The sequence below is a fragment of the Balaenoptera physalus genome (assembly GCF_965194825.1).
Source record: "Balaenoptera physalus genome assembly, chromosome: 4".
NCBI lineage: Eukaryota > Metazoa > Chordata > Mammalia > Artiodactyla > Balaenopteridae > Balaenoptera > Balaenoptera physalus.
In genome coordinates this window covers 60,149,752-60,169,856 of record NC_138891.1, presented here as the reverse complement: position 1 = coordinate 60,169,856, position 20,105 = coordinate 60,149,752, and the positions used below count along the sequence as shown (strand labels likewise).

The 20,105-nt window shown below is 39.5% G+C and overlaps 1 protein-coding gene across 11 annotated transcripts in view; it reads right to left on the bottom strand.

Annotated features, from left to right (window-relative positions):
- FXR1 (FMR1 autosomal homolog 1) overlaps nt 1-8,037 on the bottom strand; it is a 56,694-nt gene extending 48,657 nt beyond the window's left edge. For 3 of the 11 annotated variants that reach the window (XM_082461392.1, XM_082461393.1, XM_082461396.1), the window contains exon 1: nt 7,771-8,037. In XM_082461392.1, coding sequence (XP_082317518.1) covers nt 7,771-7,821 — 51 coding nt within the window. In that variant the 5' untranslated portion in view covers nt 7,822-8,037. The remainder of the gene's footprint in view (nt 1-7,770) is intronic. The other 8 variants (XM_082461386.1, XM_082461390.1, XM_082461388.1 and 5 more) reach the window with 5 other exon arrangements.
- Between the last annotated feature and the right edge of the window lie 12,068 nt (nt 8,038-20,105).

Sequence of the window (20,105 nt, the reverse complement as noted above, 5' to 3'; positions counted from 1 at the left end):
AAGACTGCTGCAATCAAAAATTTTCTTAACTTCAAACAATACACACTTTTTTTTTTAAAGGACCTACATCTATGTCTGGAAATTATTTCAAATCAATGGACACATGTTCTACAAATAAAATCCACAAATTTACTAATTATGTATTACAGAAATTATTGCATCATTATGGAATAAGTCCTTTTAAGGAAAAAAGTTACTCAAGGCAAGCCTTCAGCATCCATTAGTACTGAACACTTAACTGTTCTGAATAAAAAATGACAATGAAAATGCGAGGATTTCATAAGAATACATAAATATCTACTAATGCTTACATACTAGTAATGTTCTTGGTTTATTAATTTCACAAGTTTATAATATCCAACAGTTCCTGAAATAGAAAGACTCAGAGGTTTCAAATGGCCACACAAAACTATAATGACTTTCCTGTTGCCAAGAGTTGAGTTTAAGTTCTCTATAATTCTATATATGCATAAAGTTCTGGGACATATCTGAGCTTGACCAGGATCAATGTGTAAGCCCTCAAAAAAAAAAAATTTAAGTTCAGTTTGAATCAAAATCAGAAATAATTTAGTTTTGTATATATGCATTTATACAGATATTAACAAGTCAAAAGAGTGTCCAGACACCAAGAATGACTGATCCATTTGTTCATTCAACAAATATGTACTGAAGGTCTACTAATGAACTAACTACACATATCAAGTCACTGGAAAACTTCAGACTTGAAAATAACCTGGAAAACTATTAAAGCAAAAAGCTATGAAACAAGAAAAGTTCTACTTTTTTTTTTTTGGCCACGCTGTGCAGCATCAGGATCTTAGTTCCCCGACCACGGACTGAACCCCTGCCCCCTGAATTGGGAGTGCAGAGTCTTAACCACTGGACTGCCAAGGAAGTCCCAAGGAAGTCCCAAGAAGTTTTACTATTATTAATTAGCCAGAATAAGAAAGGCACGGAGATAGGAACCCAAAAGATGAGATTCCTGATTCTTAAGAAATACTGACAGGGAAATGCCATGTTGCTTTGCCAACAACTATAAATCTCATAGTTATTACTGGGGAGACCTCTACTCATGCTCCCAAAAAAGCTAAGCAAAATATGCTGAGGCTAGAGTATGGAAGACAAGTTATAACAACTAACATTAACTTAGATTTAACTTTGGTTCAATTTTGCCATGGCTATCAGCCTCTTAAATGTAAGGAAAAATAAATTGAAGAGATTGTTGTACGTGTAAATATATATTACACGTACAGATTAACAAAAGTAATGCTTTGCATTGCTTAATTTTGTTTTGCTCAAGCTATTCTTTATTTGGTCCTAGAAAATTTAGATTTGGTCTAGAAAATTTTACACCAGCATCACAACAGAATTTACTATTAGCTAAACATCTGCCAAAGAATTTTCTCAAGCCTTTTGATAACTACTGTGTCACATCTTAAAATTTGAACAGGACGTTTCATACATATATAAAAAAGCATTTCAAACATTTCCCAAAATACCTTACACATAACGAACACTATAAAGCTAACAATTAAGGATGGTATAAATCACAACTATCCAGCACAAATTATAATTTGAGCCATATATCTAGTTTTAAAATTTCTAAGTATATTAAAATAAGTAAAAAGCAGGTGAAGTTAATTTTAATAATTTTAACCCTATATTTCCAAAATATTATTTCAACACGTAACCAAAATTTTAAAACTCTGCAGTCTTACATTCCTTTTTTCATACTAAGTCTTTAAAATCTAGTATGACTTTTACAATTAAAGCACATCTCAATTCAGACTAGTACATTTCAGCTCCATGGCGAGTGGCTACCATTGGAAAGGGCAGATTTCTGTAATGTGAAGCAAAGCTCAAATCATTTCTCCAGGAATCCTCCCAATTCAGTCCTCTTGACTCCCATTGTATTCATCAGAATAATTTATAATTAATAATTTGATAAGCCACATATTCGTACTTGGAAAAAAAAAATCACATAATGGTTAGAGATCAGGCCCTCTGGGAGTCCAAAACATCATTATGAATCTTGAATCAGCCTATTAATTTTACGGATAGATTCGCTTAGCCTCAGTTTCCTCAAATGGGGTAACATTATCTCTTTCACTCTGACTGAGAGGACTAAATAAGATAAATTCATGTAAAGTACCTACACAGTCTGATAGTCTGAGTGCTCATCAGATAATAGCTGTTATTGTTGTTAGAGCTAGATAGGACCTTAGTGAACTAACAATCTAGCAGATTCCACCACTTGATAAATTGTCAAAAGAAATCCAAGTGCCTCATACTGCGGATGAAAAACCTAAGCCCTCACAAACTAGCTAGTACGAGAATTAAGGGTCAATCACAGAATGCATACTGCTCTTCAACTACAAAAAAGCAAGTTTGCTACATCCTTAACACTGTGGTAGAGAATTCAGTTCCTGAGTTGTTATTATCCAGTCAAGTGTCTGCCTTGTCTTCCTAGCTAAAACACAAGCTTACTGCCGTGAGATTTCCTTTGGCGAACCTCTCATGCTATGCTGAACTAGGCAACTGGAAGTGAGAAGCCCTGGTGTTAAATCTCATTTCAGCTACAGTGTAATTGGGACGTTATTTAATCATTATTGGCAGTTTCCTAATATGTAAAATGAGGATAAAAACACATACCTCATGCAGTCCCTGAGAGAAATCAGGAAATACATGTACAAGCCTCAAAGAATACACAGTAAATAACAGATAATAGTAATAAACAAATAATAGTAAACTATTATTTTACTCACAGAATACACACAAATATCTGATGATATAAAAAATATAAACATGTACAGAAAGAAAAATATGGAAAAAAGTATGTTTTCTGTAAGTAAAGCCAAGGCCTTGACAACAAATTCTCTAGATAGATAAGATTATGGTTTTTTGGGTTTTTTTTAAATAAACTTATTTATTTATTTTTGGTTGTGTTGGGTCTTCGTTGCTGCACGCGGGCTTTCTCTAGTTGCGGCGCGCAAGCTTCTCATTGCAGTGGCTTCTCTTGTTGCAGAGCACAGGCTCTAGGTGCGTGGGCTTCAACAGTTGTGGCACATGGGCTCAGCAGTTATGGCTCGCAGGCTCTAGAGCGCAGGCTCAGTAGTTGTGGCACGGCATGTGGGATCTTCCCGGACCAGGGCTCAAACTCGTGTCCCCTGCATTGGCAAGTGGATTCTTAACCACTGCGCCACCAGGGAAGTCCCGAGATTACAGTTTTCTTTCTTTGCTTTTGTGTTTTCCGATGTTTCATTAATTACACATTGTTCTTGTAATACAAAAACAAAACTCCACAGGAAAAGTATTTAAGTATTTAAATTTAATTTTTAAAAATTAAGTGGCCTTTTCACTTAGTTAAATCCTAGCTCTTCTACATATTTAAAAAACTGCATTTTAAAACATGTACAACAATAGCTTCAAAATACCTGGAACTGTATGTTCTTAATTTAATAGTGTCCCCAGTAAGAGAGCAACCATCTTTTCCTCAATTACTAATCTCCACAAAGAAATCAACAATATTCTACACTAACTTTGAAGTCAGTACATTTTCAAAACACAACTCCTTTACTGTAACTCTACAGACCATCATCATTAGCAATAATAAACCTATTGCATGATTTAATTACTCTCAAATTTCATTTAAATATTAAACTAAAGCAAAAAGGAAATTTTGCAAATATCATAGCACTTTAAAATGTTCTGTAGTTGATCAATTACACAGTCAAAACTAGAAATCACGGAGCTCTAAAAGTAATTCTATCTTCTACAGAGAAGGCCTGAAAATTCATTCAGCCATCTTAGAGATCACACATTTCCTTGGAACACCATGGAAACTTTCCTCTCCAAGAGCCAGAAACTGAGTGACTTACTTTCAACTTCTATTTAAAATTATATTCTGCTCACGGCTATGCAAGCTAAAATGCTATTACAAAGTTTAAGATCATATACATCAGTTAAAAAGCATTTTAATGACCCCAAATGGGCACAAGGCTTTTTTGGGGTTAACGAAAATGTTCTAAAATAAGATTGTGGTAATGGTTACACAACTCTGTAAATACACTATCAGAAAATGTAAATTCCATCTGAAAGCTTTAAAAAGGAAACAAAAAGAAAAAAGGCATCTTACATGACCAGTAGTATAAATCCTATGCTGCCGCACTCCAGATAAAAAAGGCTACAAAAGCGAATTTTTATATAAAATTACATCCCCCATCAAGTGCTTAATTACCATATTTCCCATTCTTCCCAACCCCTATAGAGTTATCTGGCTTCAAACAAGAGTATACCAAGTTTTTATGTCTGTAACTACCACAGATCCACTGTTAAGTAAAAAGCGCAGGATGCAGAACAAAGTATTTAGTATGCAATCGTTTGTGTAAATATTTGGGGGGAAAAAAGAGACTACTCTATTTTGGGGTTGAATCTTCTTCACCGGTTCCAATTATTTTGTGCAATGAAGTTTCAGTTCCACTAAACATCTTTAATCAATGTCTACAGCGCACTGCCTCAAGCATGATGATACTGGCTACTAATCCCATGACTTTGAAGTTCTTCAATGGCAATTCGCATTTACAGCCAAGTGTGTTGGGGGAGGGCAGGGCAGAGAAAAGGTGAGAAAATGAGGAGGAAAAATCAGAGTCACCTGTACATTGAAAACCACCACTGAAAGAAAAAAATACACCAAAATGTTACCTGTTGTTATCTCAAGGCAACTTCTGTTTTTTTCTGATAGTTTCTAAAATCCCTCACTGACCATGTATTATTTTTTAAATTAAAAAAAATTACTTAAAATAAAATTACTTCCACACTAAACAAAAGCCAAACTGAAAACTCTACACAGTTTTCTGTATGATTCTGTTTAGGACATTCTGGAAAAGGCAAAACTATGGGGACAGAAACCACCCCAGGTTCTGGGGGTGTGGAGAGAGGATGACTGCAAAGGGGCAGGATAGAAATTAAGAGGATGGTGGAACTATTCTATCCCCTCATGCTAGTGGTAGTGGCTACACAACTGTTAGCATTTATCAAAGCTCACATAATTGTATGTCAAAAAAGATGCACTTTACCATATGCAAATTAATCTCAAAAAATTCATGTAATTAAAATTAATAAAACTGTTTCTGCGGTAAGCCAATTTTTTTCCAAGCGGACAGTTTCATGGGATAAAAAATACTGCAGACTACTGAACTACTTCAAAACCCTCATTTTATACAAAAGACTATAGCCCAGGGATATTTGGTCAAGGGTGCATTGCTAGACAATGTTAAGTAAGCTGAAGTATGTACAGACCTAGAATTCCTATGTGTTTAACTTCAAATGCAGGGCTCCTTCCACTTCATCATGCTCACTCTTCCAGAGTTCGAAGACCGTAGTTTCCACAAAGTGCATGTACAAATGGATTATGGCAGGACATAAAATTCCAAACGTTCAAGTGCTATCTCAGTAGAGACAACGTGACTAGAGTCCTTCCCAACCTCTGCCAAAAAACCACCTAACTTTACTTTGTTAGGCAAAAATGGGTAATGGAATCAAAGTCTAAGAATCAAGCAGATTTTGTATAGTATGGATAGGTATCAACAACAAATACTTTGGAGTTCCAAAATGGGGGCATCTGATTCGTGAATTGACAAAAGCAAAATAAAACAACCAAAAAACTTTGGGAAACCAAAGTAAGATGGTAAACAATCTTTACTAAAACATTCAAACTGACGATCTTATTATTCAACCTTATAAATTAAAAATAAAGTATATGTATAGCAGGTGAACAACATAAAATATACTTGGATAAAAAGAAATGGTGTTGTATCTACCATCAACATGCTAAAAATAATTTGTTAAGGCAAAATAATCTTTTCTGTATTTCGATATGCCAGGAAAAAATGCATACCTCCATTACACAAGAATTGAATAGCCAAATAGTAAAAATGATACAAATATGATGAACCTTATCTACCCTTAACAGGAAAAAGTATAAGCCCATTCTTTGTGCACCGTGCCACAACTGTATCTGCAGTCGTTCAGAGAAGGCAACCATTAGGTTTAAGAAAAGAAGGGGACTTCCGTGGAAGTGCAGTGGTTAAGACTTCGCCTTCCATGCAGGGAGTATGGGCTGGATCCCTCGTAGGGGAACTAAGATCCCACATGCCCCTCAGCCAAAAAACCAAAACATAAAACAGAAGCAACAGTTGTAACAAATTCAATAAAGACTTTTAAAAAATGGTCCACACCAAAAATCATCTTAAACAAATAAAGAACAGAAGTTAATTAAGTATCTACTCAAATTTTACTCAGGTCTTTCGTCTGACACCTAGTTGTAAACATAGACTTATAACGTAACCAGTCACACATTAAAGGACTCCTTTCCACCAAGTAGTCCCTGTTTCTACTTTATGCTAACCACCTAAGAAGATTCAAACTTGTAAATACTTACAGAGATCCTTCAGACGCCAACTGTGATTCCCCACCATGCTATAACCACGTGACAGCTAAACCAATTCCACATAGATAATTAGTAAACTAGGAGAGGAAAAGCAACGCTGAAAATAGGAATTACGACCACCTAGTAAAATAAAATTCTGTGCGGGATAAAAGGCACGCTGAAACGAAACGCAGTGAGAATACATTCTGCGTACTCACAATACTACTCCTGTATTAGGAGAAGGCCCTTCATAAAAATAGCCAGGACTCTCAAACATTTGAGATGCTGGCTTAGTGAGATTGACTGACAGACAACAGCTGGGGAGATTTTGTATTGATCTCGTAACCTCGTGGCATACTTTGGGAGAAAGGGAGAATCGGGAGAAAGGACCGTTATAATGGCAAAACTAAACTGTAAGGATTTCATTTTCATTTATGTCACCCCTACACTGGAAGCCCCTACTAATTCCTCTACTCTCGAATTCCTCTTCCGTTTTCCAGACCCGATCCTATAGTAATGCACCTCCTTCCACCCGATGGAAACAGAAAACCACGGGGGGGGGGGGGGCGGGTCAACACCTTCCCAAAACACTGGGTAACCGATAAAGAAACTAGTCACCTCCCCACCTGTGTCTCCTTAATCCATTTCACATTTTAAATCTTAAAGCCTAGAACTCTCGCCTTTTCTTCCGTAATAGAGGAGCTCAGGCGCCGCCCAATTTCCCAGGCCGCAAAAAATATTTCTACCCGCCACATTTCAAGATTTTCTAGTTTTCTCTTCGATTCTAACCCTCAATCCGGCACCCGCTCACCCTTCAGACACTGAAGTTTATTAGCCCGAAACCCTAGTACAAAGGTGAATTCCTAAGATTCCGCGACGCGCCCCCCCAAGGGGGTGGGGAGGGGTCGGAGAAGCGGGCCGAGGCGCTCCCGCTCGGCCCAGTCCGAGGGGCGGGGGAGCGGCTGTGACCACACAATCCCACCACCTCCTTTCACGACTGCCCCCAACCTCCCGGAGCTCGGGCCTGCTCCCAGGGAGCTCCCTGCCGCCATTCGGCTTCTCCTCACCGGCCCGCCAAGGGCCACACTAGCATCCAAGAAGAAGATTCATAAATAGGAATACGGAAAAGATATCCGACGTGTTGTTTCAAAACATAACGGAGCCCGGGCCCCCGAGACCGTTAAACCGCGGGTGGAGGGGGGAGAAGCGAAGAACCTAGCGGCCTCAGGCTTTGGCCTAGCCGCCCTTTTCGACCCCAAACCTCACTCTCCAGGACCACCAACCCTCCCTCAAACCTGCCCCATCCCCCAGAAAACCCGACAAAGCGGCAAAAGGGTCGGTACCTTGTAGAAAGCCCCGTTGGAGCCGCGAACCTCCACCGTCAGCTCCGCCATGTTGGAACCGCAAAGGCCGCTGGGAAGAGATTCTAGAAACTTTCCAACCAGAGAGGAGGAGGGGGAGGGGCGTGAAGGAGGCAGGGGGAGGGACGGGGAAAACAGGGCGGGGACTGGGATCCCCCGCCCCACACGCCTGGGGTCTCACCGCGCAGTCCTGATTCTCCCAGCGGGATCCCTCCCGCTCCTTACATCACTATCCCCCGGCTCCGCCCGCCGCCGCAAAGTTCTGTTCGCCTCCCGACACAATCGCCCGACCTTGTTGACCCGCCCCTACGTCTCCGCCCCCCGGTGCGCGCAGCTTACCCGCCCCAGCCTGTCCGGGCCTCCAGCCGGCGGGGACTGAACTGGCCGGACGGGCGCCGCCTGCCCCACGCCTCTGCGTTCTGCCGGTTTCGGGCATCGTGCCCTGAAACTTCCTTGAGGTGCTGGTAGCCCTGAAGTAGCTTCCCCACCTAGAGAAGCCCCCACTCTGGGGGCTTCAGACGCCCACTGGCACAAACTTTGGGGGAAAGAGGGAGCCTATAAATGGACATACAATGGGCTCTAAACTCTCTCGCCTCGGTCTTGAAAAAAAATCGGTGGCCTCCTCCCGACTCCACACAGTTCGGCCCAGCTCTCTCCCCACCTGTTACCACTTTAGCTGTTTAAAAAGTCAAACTAAGTACGTCCAGTTCAACTTAGCTGTGTTCACAAGCCGCAGCAAAATGTAGGGGGTAATATCATTGTTAGAAGGTAATCAGGGAAACGAGAGAGAGGGAGAGCAAGTTTTCCCCTGCTGCAGTGCACGCGAACTTCCACAAACAGGATCAAAGCAGACCAATTTGGCTTTTCTACCAGAACCTACAGCAATACCATAAGCGTTATGATGGAGATACTTTGAATATTTGTTTTAACAATAAAAGTTTTTCCCAAACCAAGACCTTTGGAAATAATACTGGAAGTATTCTTTTCTGTGTGTTGTATTACCGTTTTGACAGGAAAACTCTGGAAAAGGATGCTTTGCTGGCACTCTACCGCCTCAAGGAAATGCCCACTGGCCTAGCTCTAGCCTTTCTGGGGAAAGGGGGCGGGGGGGGGGGTCCTTTAAAAATGTACATAACGGGGCTTCCCTGGTGGCGCAGTGGTTGAGAATCTGCCTGCCAATGCAGGGGACACGGGTTCGAGCCCTGGTCTGGGAAGATCCCACATGCCGCGGAGCAACTATGCCTGTGAGCCACAATTACTGAGCCTGGGCGTCTGGAGCCTGTGCTCCGCAACAAGAGACGCCGCGATAATGAGACGCCCGCGCACCGCGATGAAGAGTGGCCCCCGCTTGCCACAACTAGAGAAAGCCCTCGCACAGAAACGAAGGCCCAACACAGACATACATACATACATACATACATACATACATAAACAAACAAACCCAAAAGTTAAAAAAAAAAAAAAAATGTACATAACGTTCCAGCAGCACTTCTACATCTCCAAAGGTTGGGAAAGGAAATGGAGGCTTCAAAAGTGCACCATATTGCTATGTACAGAATATTCTTTTGAAAATGTTCATCATTGTGAGGAAAACGCAAACACACTAACCCATCAATGAGTAATAGCCACCATTTGCTAAGGGCTTCACGTGTCCAACACTTATGATTTCCATTAAGCAATTGAGATTTGCAGCAACTGTTACCGACCAGGGTTCTTGGCCTCCTTAATCAACAGAAATTGATAAGAGGTCAGCAAAGAAACCCAGGCAAGGCTTTATTGGGGCCCGTGCTGCAGCAAGGGGGATTGAGAACAAACAACACGTTCCCTTGTTTGCTCATTCCCTGAGGGGAGGGGGAGGCAAGCTTGTTCTTTATATGGGGTGAGGGGAGGGGTGTGTCCAGGGCTCAGGCCAGAAGGCTGCCTTAGGTGGTTTGCCCACCCCTTAGGTGGTGCAGGGGGCATGCTCAGTACCCTGCTTTTGCTCCAAGCTCTTCAAAAGCGTTAGTTGGCATTTTGGTCTCTGTATCTTTTGTCCAGGATTTGCCCTATACTGTGCATGCATGCAGTTATTTTTAGTCCCATAGAGTTTCTTTGTATTTTGTTGCTCGAGGAGCAGTGTGTCCAGGTGCAAGCACTGCAGCAAAGGGGCCCAGTTCCCAGCAAAGGGTCCCAGGTCCCAGCCTGTCTCACAACCAGTCATTTACCTAAGACCTCATAAGTTTTAAGTTAGCAGAACTAGATTTAAGTCCCCCACATTTCCATTTTCAAAGCCTACCTCCCGACCCTGTTTGCTGCCCCCATGTTATATTCGTAATGGAATATTACACAAATTTTAAAATTTTGTTATAGATCTATATTCATCATCTTGAAAAGACATTCATTATTAAAAGGAAAAGAATGTCAATTATAGCTCAATAAAACTGGGAAATAAATAAAATTTTAAAAATTTTTAAAGAAAGGAAAAGTCACGAAACAGCAAACATAATCACCTTTAAAATAATGTGTGTGCAGGACTTCCCTGGCGGTCCAGTGGTTAGGACTCTGCTTCCACTGCGGGAGGGCACAGGTTCAATACTTATATATATGGCTTGGAAGTTCATATTAATAGTTGTATATTTCTAGAAGGTGGACTTACGGTTGACATAAATTTTATAATTTTTATATTTTTTTTGCACTGTCTGAATTTTTTGGAATGAGCATATCACTTGATTCTCAGGAAAAAAAAGTATTTTCATTTTTTAAAAACTATACCATGGATATTCCACAGCTGTTAAAGTTTTAGAGGAATATTATTTATATGAGTAAATGTCTATAATGTAACTATAAAAGGAAGACTGTCAAATACTATATATGGAATCAATTTTGTACAGAAAATATATATATATATTGCATGAAAATACAAAGATGTTTACCAAAATGTTAACAGTGGTTATCTTCAGGCAGTTGCATTATGAATGATTATTTTTCTTCATGTTTTCTATGTTTTACAAATTTTCTACATTGAAAAGTATTTCTAATTTTTAAAAATTATAAATTAAATAGGAAAATGTTCCTTAAAAATATAATTAAATACACACATAATGAAACTTTGTATACACAACTACTGGAACACTAAGAACTTAAGATTTTGATCAATTTTGTGGCACTATATTTAGTTTGAGTTGTCTTCATGAAATGTGATATGGAAACATGCTATCATCATTTTACATCTTCTCGAAGTAGTTCACTTGAAAGTAATTTTAGCTTGACTAAATAGAGACTATAGGAGTTTTTCTTCCTCAAGAAACAGAGATTTAGAAAGTCTAAAATAACTTTTAATATTTTAACCAACAGTTTCCAAAACAAATTGTGCCCTGTTTTAAAAATAGCTGATAAAAGACTCAGGAGTCATAATTTAAAAGATTTCAACTTTTGTTCTATAGGTATCTTTTTTTTTAATATATAAATTTATTTATTTATTTATATTTATTTTTGGCTATGTTGGGTCTTCGTTTCTGTGCGAGGGCTTTCTCCAGTTGCGGCGAGTGGGGACCACTCTTCATCGCGGTGCGCCGGCCTCTCACCGTGGCGGCCTCTCCCGTTGCGGAGCACAGGCTCCAGACGCGCAGGCTCAGTAGCCGTGGCCCACGGGCCCAGCCGCTCCGCGGATTGTGGGATCTTCCCAGACCAGGGCTCGAACCCGTTTATCCCTGCATTGGCAGGCAGATTCTTAACCACTGCGCCACCAGGGAAACACTATAGGTATCTTTGATTTTTTTAATCACAACATATTATCAGACTTTGAGTATAAGAATTAATATAAAAGAAAATTACATTAAACCAAACTGTTGAGTTTAGTTGTCTTGATATTGTAAAGAGTCCCTATGAGATAGGCAACCCAGGATGAAGGAAGAAAGAAACCATACCGGGGACTTCTCTGGTGGCGCAGTGGTGAAGACTCTGTGCTCCCTAATGCAGGGGGCCTGGGTTCAATCCCTGGTCAGGGAACTAGATCCCACATGCATGCTGCAACTAAAAGTTCCCATGCCACAACTAAAGAGCCAGCGAGCCACAACTAAGGAACCCACCTGCCACAACAAAGACCCAGCACAACCAAATAAATAAATAAATATTTTAAAAAAGAAAGAGAGAAAAAGAAAGAAAGAAAGGAAGGGACCATTCTGGTTTTATTTTGCTCAGAAACTGAGCCTCGTTCCACCCTAGACCCTAACCTAATGTGAAGTTGAACTTAAAGCAAAAAAGACTAGATTACATACCCACTTGAAGAATAATTAATAAGAGATAAGAGCATGGATGGCCCATTTGAAGTCCAAATGAAATCTGTCATTTTCTGGTTTGGACTCTGCGTGAGCAGGAAAGAAATTTTTATTAATGTTATGCCACAAAGACTTTAGGGTTGTTTAATATAGCAGTTAGCATTAATTAATCTGACAAATGCATTTCCCTACTTTACTACTTACATCAAAATAAATTCCAGTTGAAACAAAGATTTAAGTGCAAAATAGTCATGAAAATAGTACAAGTAAATATAGATAAATTTTAAACTATTGTTATTTTTTCTGCCATTACAAAATGCCCAGAAGCCAATGGGGAAAGACTGTAAATTTGAGTACATAAACACTTAAAACTTCTCAAAGGAAAAAAAAGTTACGGTAAACAGAGTCAAAGTTAGCCAGAAGTAAAAATGACTAAGTTCTTTACTAAAGATTTTTTTTTCTTTTTTGGCCACGCCGCTTGCGGGATCTTATTTCCCCCACCAGGGATTGAACCCAGGCCCTCGGTGGTGAAAGCGTGGAGTCCTAACCATTGGACTGCCAGCGAATTCCCAAGATCTCTTATAAGTCATAAGGAAACATAATCCCACAGAAAAATGGACAAAGAACATGAACAGTTGACATAAAACTAAATATAAATAAAAACATAGTAAAAATGCTCACAACTAAAACTCCCAACAGAGAAATACATATTGAAACATCATTTGGGAGTTCCCTGGTGGTCCAGTGGTTAGGACTCTGCTTTCACTGCTGAGGGCCCAGGTTCAATCCCTGGTTCGGGAACTAAGATCCCACAAGCCTGCAGCGTGGCCAAGGGAAAAAAAAGTCATTTAGATACCACTTTTTCCTTCTTTGAATGATAAAGGTTTAAAAGTTTCATGAAACAAGTGTTAGAAAAAAATTGGAAAATGCCATGTTGATACACAAATATGTAAATTGGTTAAACCTCTTCAGAGACATATTTTTAATGGTATTACTATTTAAATTAATCATAACATTTAAGCCAGCAATTCAATTTATAGGAATTTATTCTACAGATATACTCAATAAGGTTGCAGGATTGTTCATAAAGGAATTTTCATAGATGGAAGGAACTCACAAAAACAATTAAGAAAAAAATAAATGAAAGAGGAAAAGAAATAAAAGTCAGCAAAACCTTAGTCAACCCTTAATAGAGCAGTAATTAAAACAACTTAATCCATAAAATTGATTAATATGCACCCATTAAAAGGAATGGGATTGAGCCAGAGTTCCCAAATTGAGCAACAAAAGGCACCAGGACATGGCAGTGAATTCACAGGAGTGCCTGAAGATATGTTACATTTTTTAGGTAAACACAGTAATGCTTGACACCTGTTGGACATTGTGCACACTGCTATTTCAAGGTAGTTTAGTTTCAACATTAAGTCATGCTACATTCCATTTGTTGATTTCGCATCTTTGCAAGCATGGGCTTTCAGCAATTAATGTAACAATAAAGCAAAAATCAATATGGAACAGAAAATGAGGGTGGTAATATTCTCTGTGATTCCAAGAGAGGTGTGTAGTGACCAATGGATAGGCACATCCCATTAGCAAGAAATTGGATTATTTAAGAATGAGATTAAAGTATTCTTTCTACTAGTTTATACTTATTTATTTTTCACATATATGTTGAATTGTTATGACATAAATGCTTCTTAAGTTTTTAGATCTAACTACTTAATAAACAGAATCATTAGGTATTTATTTGGGCAGTGTAGTGACTACTGAGATACTGAGAATGCTATGAACCAAGAATGTTTGGGAACCTTTGAAGTAAGTAGTACATCTATATGTGCAAAGATGGGAAGCTCTTCCACATATATCATTAAGAGAAATAAGCTGCAGAACTGTTTATTTGTGAGAGGGGGGAGAATTGGTTTCTCTTATATATATATTTTTTCAAGTGCCTGTATTACCTTTTATAATTTTTTAAAAACTGTAATTTTTGAAATGAAATGACATGCCCCTCCAAAAAAAAAACCCCAATAATCAAAATATCAATCACCAGGAACCTTACTTGGGCATGGTAAGTTATTTAAAATTTGTATTATTTTTCTGTTCTTCATAAAAAACAAATTACCACAGATTTAGAGGCTTAAAACAGCATAACTTCTCCTTTCAGAATATGTATTATACCACACCCTCCCTCCTGTGGGTGGATCTCCTCCAATCAGTTGAGGCCTTAAAAGACTGAGGTTTCCCCAAAAGGAAGGAGTTCTGTCTCCAGACTGCCCTCAGACTCAAGACTGCCACATCAACTACTGCCAGGACTTCCAGCCTGAGTGGTTTGAATGTCTTTGGTTATTCATTAAGGAGACTTGACACCACAGTATATGCTAATGAGTTGACTTAGGGTGGGGCTCCTAGATAGCCTCAGGATGGGGCTGGTTGCCAGAAAGACCAAGGGATCTGAACAGAGGGTTGGAATTTTCAGCCCCACCCCTGACCTCTGGGAAGGAGAAAGGAGGAACAGGGAGGCTGGAAATTAAAACTAAAAATTCTTGGACCACCCTGGTGGTGCAGTGGTTAAGAATCTGCCTGCCAATGCAGGGGACACGGGTTCGAGCCCTGGTCCGGGAAGATCCCACGTGCCACGGAGCAACCAAGCCCATGTGCCACAACTACTGAGCCTGTGCTCTAGAGCGCGTGAGCCACAACTACTGAGCCCTCATGCCACAACTACTGAAGTCTGTGCACCTAGAGCCCGTGCTCTGCAACAAGAGAAGCCACCGCAATGAGAAGCACGCCCACTGCAACGAAGAGTAGCCCCCGCTCACAGCAACTGGAGGAAAGCCTGCGTGCAGCAACAAAGACCCAACACAGCCAAAAATAAATAAATTAATTAACAATAAAAATAAGTTAAAATAATAATAATAAAAAAAAAACAACTAAAAATTCTTGAACAAAGACATTTGATGGTTATCCTGGTTGGTGAACACATCCACCTGCTGGTGAGGCAGGAGATAGATGGGCTCCAGGTTAGGCATTTACACCTGGCCTCCTGTTTACATTTCATAGGGCAGGAAAAAGGGGGCTTCAGGCCAGACACTTAACAACTAGTCTCCTGTTTACATTTCCTGAGACAGGAGTTAGATGGGCTCCAGGTTAAGACATTTAAAATCAGCCTCCTGTTGACTCTGCGAAATGGAAGCTACGACAGGGACAGGGTAAATAGCCAAACTTCATCTATTGTGGATGCCTTAAGGTAACAGTCATGGCAAGAACAAAGAGGGGAAAAACCTTGTTTGAGTAAAGGATCAAGGGATCTCCGCTTCTCCCCTCCTTGGGGCAAGGGAAACACTACACATGCACAGAAAGGCTCCTTGGGGCTCAAAAGTCAGGGGACAACACCAGGCCATGAGTCTTGATTCCCCCAGACTCCTTTGCATCGAGATCCATCTTGGCCGAGAGGTGTGTGTGCACCTAAGGGGAGGGTCCTGAGACAAATTAGCCAGGGGGGACAAAGCAAGATGATTGGCCAGAAGAAAGACAAAAGACCTGGAAAACTGCCCCGTTATAAAGGATTGAAACTTTCCAAAGGCGAGACTCTCTCTCTGAGTTGGCCTGTACCTCTTTCTGCATGCACTCTGCTTTTCCAATAAACTTTTTACTTTTCTCTTTACCTTCTGCCTCCTCGCCTGAATTCTTTCCCGACAAGGCAGGCAAGAACTGGGGGTTTAGGCCCTAGCCGCTGACCTCTGTGGTCTAGCAGTTAGGACTCCCAGACTGGGAACTACGATCTTGCTTCCAGCTACTGCTCACGGCTGCTTGCTGCAAGCTGCCACTTACTGTTGCGTGTGTCCGAAATCACCGGGAGTGTGAAGCATCCTAGTTCCCTAAGGACAGAAGCTCCTGCAATTGGGACCTTTCCAGACCTTACGCTTTGTACCTCTTCACGTGACTATTCATCTGTACCCTTTTTAATATCCTTTATAATAAACTAGGAAACATAAGTAAATGTTTCTGTGAGCTGCTCTAGTGAATTAGTCAAACTTGAGGAGGGGGTTGTGGGACTCTCCAATTTATAGGTTGGTCAGAAGCACAGGTGACAACCTGGACTTCGAGATTGGCATCTGAAGAGAGGGCGGACTTGTGGGACTGAGCCTTTATCCTATGGGATCCGATGCTATCTCCAGGTAGTGTCAGAACTGAGTTAAATTCGTAGGACACCCTGTCACCGTCCACTGAGAACTGGAGAATTGTTCGTGTTGGAAAAAACACATCTGAGAGAATAATCTGCTTTACTCAAAATCTACTAACAGTTAAACGTTAATCACATCTTTAAAATACGTTCACAGCCACATCTAGACTGGTGTTTGACTAAGCGACTGGGCACCATAGCTTAGCCAAGTTGACACATAAAATTAACCCTCATAGTCTCAGACTCTCTTTTAAAGGGCTCACCTGATCAGGTTAGGCCCACCCAGGATAATATCTCAATTAATTTGAAGTCAATTTATTCAAAACCTTAATTGCATCTGCAGAACTATACCTTTGCCATATTCTATTGGTTAGCAGCAAGTTACAGGTTCAAGCTACACAAAAACATGGATAACCAGGGAGCAAGAATCATGAAGGCCGTCTTGGAATTCTGCCTACTACAATGCAAAGAGAGTAGAACCTAGCGGTGACTCTGAGAATCTGTGAAGCACAGCTTTAACCAGTCAACCTCTCTCCAGACTATTTCTCTCATTTATTCATTCATTCATCATTCCATTTATCCATGTTAAAAGAAAACCAGGCACGTAGTAAACAGTATTGACTGCTGTCATTTTTTTTTTTATGGTTTAAACAATTATTGATAGTATATACCCAGTGCTAGATGTACTAAAAAGGAATACAAAGAAAAATAAGACTGATCTCTGTTTAGGGTCTGGGGTTGAGGTGGGGGACAGCCCCATAAATAAGCAATGAGAATTCAACAGACTATCTAGTATTACTCTGTACCATGTAAGATGGACGAAGGAGGAATGCCAATTCTGTGCTGAGAATCCAGTATGTTCCCATAGGGCAGAGACAATTTAGTGGCATCTTTTTTTTTTTTTTTTGGCCACACCTCACGGCATGAGGAACTTCCCCCACCAGGGATAGAACCCGTGCCCCCTGCATTGGAAGCACGGAGTCCCAACCACTGGACCACCAGGGAAGTCCAATTTAGTGGCATCTTGAAGAAACTATAGTTTGTCATATAGTCAAGGAAGGACTCATTCCAAACCCCAAAACCAAGAATAACGACCAAAGTATGAAGAAGGAAAATTCAGCCCAGTTGAAGCTTTTCACTCTGTTCACATAGAATTAAGAATATTTCTATTTCACTAAGTTATACTACTTAATTGCAAAATTTGCACTTTAATATTTTTCTCATATTATTTTCCACCAACCCATAAGCTCTTTGAAGGAAGTTTCTTTTTTTAATATTCAATTACATTTGGTACTTAATAAATATTAATGAATGGACGGATGGGTTTTGGATCCAACTGGGAAGAATAATGTAAGCCACATTAAGAGGTTTGGAATTATTATATTTCTGAAAGGCAGCTGTAATGTAATATTAAGAGCAATGACTCCAGATTCAAACTGCTGGCTTTGCCACTTACTAGCTATAAACTTGGGAAAATTATTTAAATTCTCTGTGCCCTGGTTTTCTCATTCATAAAACTGGGATGAAAATAGTGGCCACTCCAAAAAGGCTGATGTGAGGATTAAATGAGATAATATATATAGAGTACTTAGAAGAAGGCCTAGGATATACCAGGTACTCAACAAATGATGGTGATGGTGTCAGATAATGAACAAACCATTGCACGTTTAGAAGTAGGGAGATCACTTGACCACATTTGGGTTTTAGAAAGGGAATTTTTTTCAGTAAAGAGGAAGAAAGATTTAAAAACCACAATAGAGAAGGCAGAAACCATTTAAAAGTCGATTGTAAGCATAAAGGAGAGATAAGTAGAACATGAACTAAAGTGATGAGAGTGGAGAAAAAGAGATAAAATTGAGATGTTTAAAATGTTGAAGAAACGGGAACTAGTAGCTAGATATATGATGAGAAATGAGGAGAGACTCAAGGATAAATTTAAGTTTTTACTTGGACGATTGGGTACGTAACGATGCCATTAATTTAGAACATAATGGAAGATTTGTGCAGGGAGATAAGGAGTTCTGTTGGAGAAATAATTGCATTTGAGGTGTCTTCAAAACATTCAGTGAAGATTTTAGTAGAAGTATAGAGTAGAGATTAAGTTTGGGGAGACTCCGGTGAATATTTAGCATTTAAGGTCAGGAAAGCAGATGAGATTTCCTAGGGAAAGTTTATGAGGAGAAATTAGAGTAACAGTCAGTGCAATTTATCAATGGGACTATTTGGGAAAAGAGGCTACTTAGCCTAATTCACAGAGCACAGGAGAATATATTATCTTATTAATATAGACTAATAATAATATTAATAAAAGATAGAAAGCAAAATGTCTGACTAATGTAAACTAGACATAAACTCCCCTAGAGCAATGATTTACTTCTGCTTCTGCACATTAGCATGCCTAGTACTCAAAATATTGTGGGCTCTAATGATGAATGAATACAGGAGATAAGAATAATAAAAATAAATACCTAATCTATGAAACATCATGGAAAATGCTTAAAATATGTGAATAAAAACTAAAGCAGAATATAAAAGTTGATCTGCACAATTATGACAACTATGTGAAACGTACATGCACAAATAGATAAGAATAAAGACGAGCTTAAACAAATGAAAAACGTTTAATTTGTTAGGGTGATTGGAATGTTGCGCTTTTTTCCTGCATTTATTTGTAGTTAAATTCATAATGTAATTTAATACGAAAGAAAACTGTGAAAGCATATTGGACCAGAAGGGACGAGAACTCTCTATGGCAGGCCCAGTTCTATTGTGGTTACCCTATTATAGTCAATTCACCTCTCTGAGGGAGCACCACTGTGCTGAAACCTGAAAAAGTTGATTCCAGATTTAACTAGGTAGAAGGGGGACAGTAGTAAAGGGGACAGTATACTAGCCAGAGAAAAAAAGATTGTGTGAAGGCTTCTAAAGGGGAGAACGACTGGAGCACAGAGTGCAGGGGAGATGTGGCAAAAGATGAACTTGGCTAGAGATCCCTGGCAAACAACCAAGGGATTTAAATTTTATACTAAGGACAATGGGAAGCCATTAAAGGTAGAATAAACAAAGGTGTGGCTCTCTGTAAGACCAGAAGCTCAGGCTGGAGAGCACATAGCTTTATCAAAATATATTACTATAAGATGTGTCACGCTCATTTTATATTTTCTGTAGCCCAGCCTAAGAATAATATTTTTCCAATTTTTTTGTTGATTCATAATTTGTCCCAGATTTAGCCAATGGGAACCTCTTCAGACTGGCTTGGGAGTTCTTTTAATGTGGCTCATCAATATTTGAGCAATCTGTATTTTCTTGCACAAATTTTTCTAGGTTCATCTTATACCTTCCATTCCCCCAGATAGTTGTGGAACCAGCTATTTCTCCAAGGAAACCTGGTTCCTTTTACTAGGGAATTGTATTTTAAAACCAAGGTCTGGGTGATAAAAATATATCTGATTCTTTCATTTATTTATTTTTTAATTTTTAATTTTTAACCAAACTGCAGGGCTTGTGGGATCTTAGTTCCCCGACCAAGGGTCAAACCCAGGTCCCAGGCAGTAGAAGCACGGAGTCCTAACCACTGGACCGCCAGGGAATTCCCTGATTCTTTTAAAATATAAAAATTTTGTCAAAGACATTTTTATAAACTGAACTTGTTTTTAATACTTCAGAATTTTATTCTTAGATATAAAAGATGAGCTAGGATGCAATGGACTCCAAAAAGTTCCTTTTTGGACTTTGGTAGTCCTGAAAAGTAGGAGTTAACCTATTGTAAACATGGACTTGACCCTAGGCTTTCGTTATAATTTATTATTGTAGCAAAGAATTTGAGAAACACATACAATTATTTATATCATCTTTAATCTATTTTTCCATAACTGTTC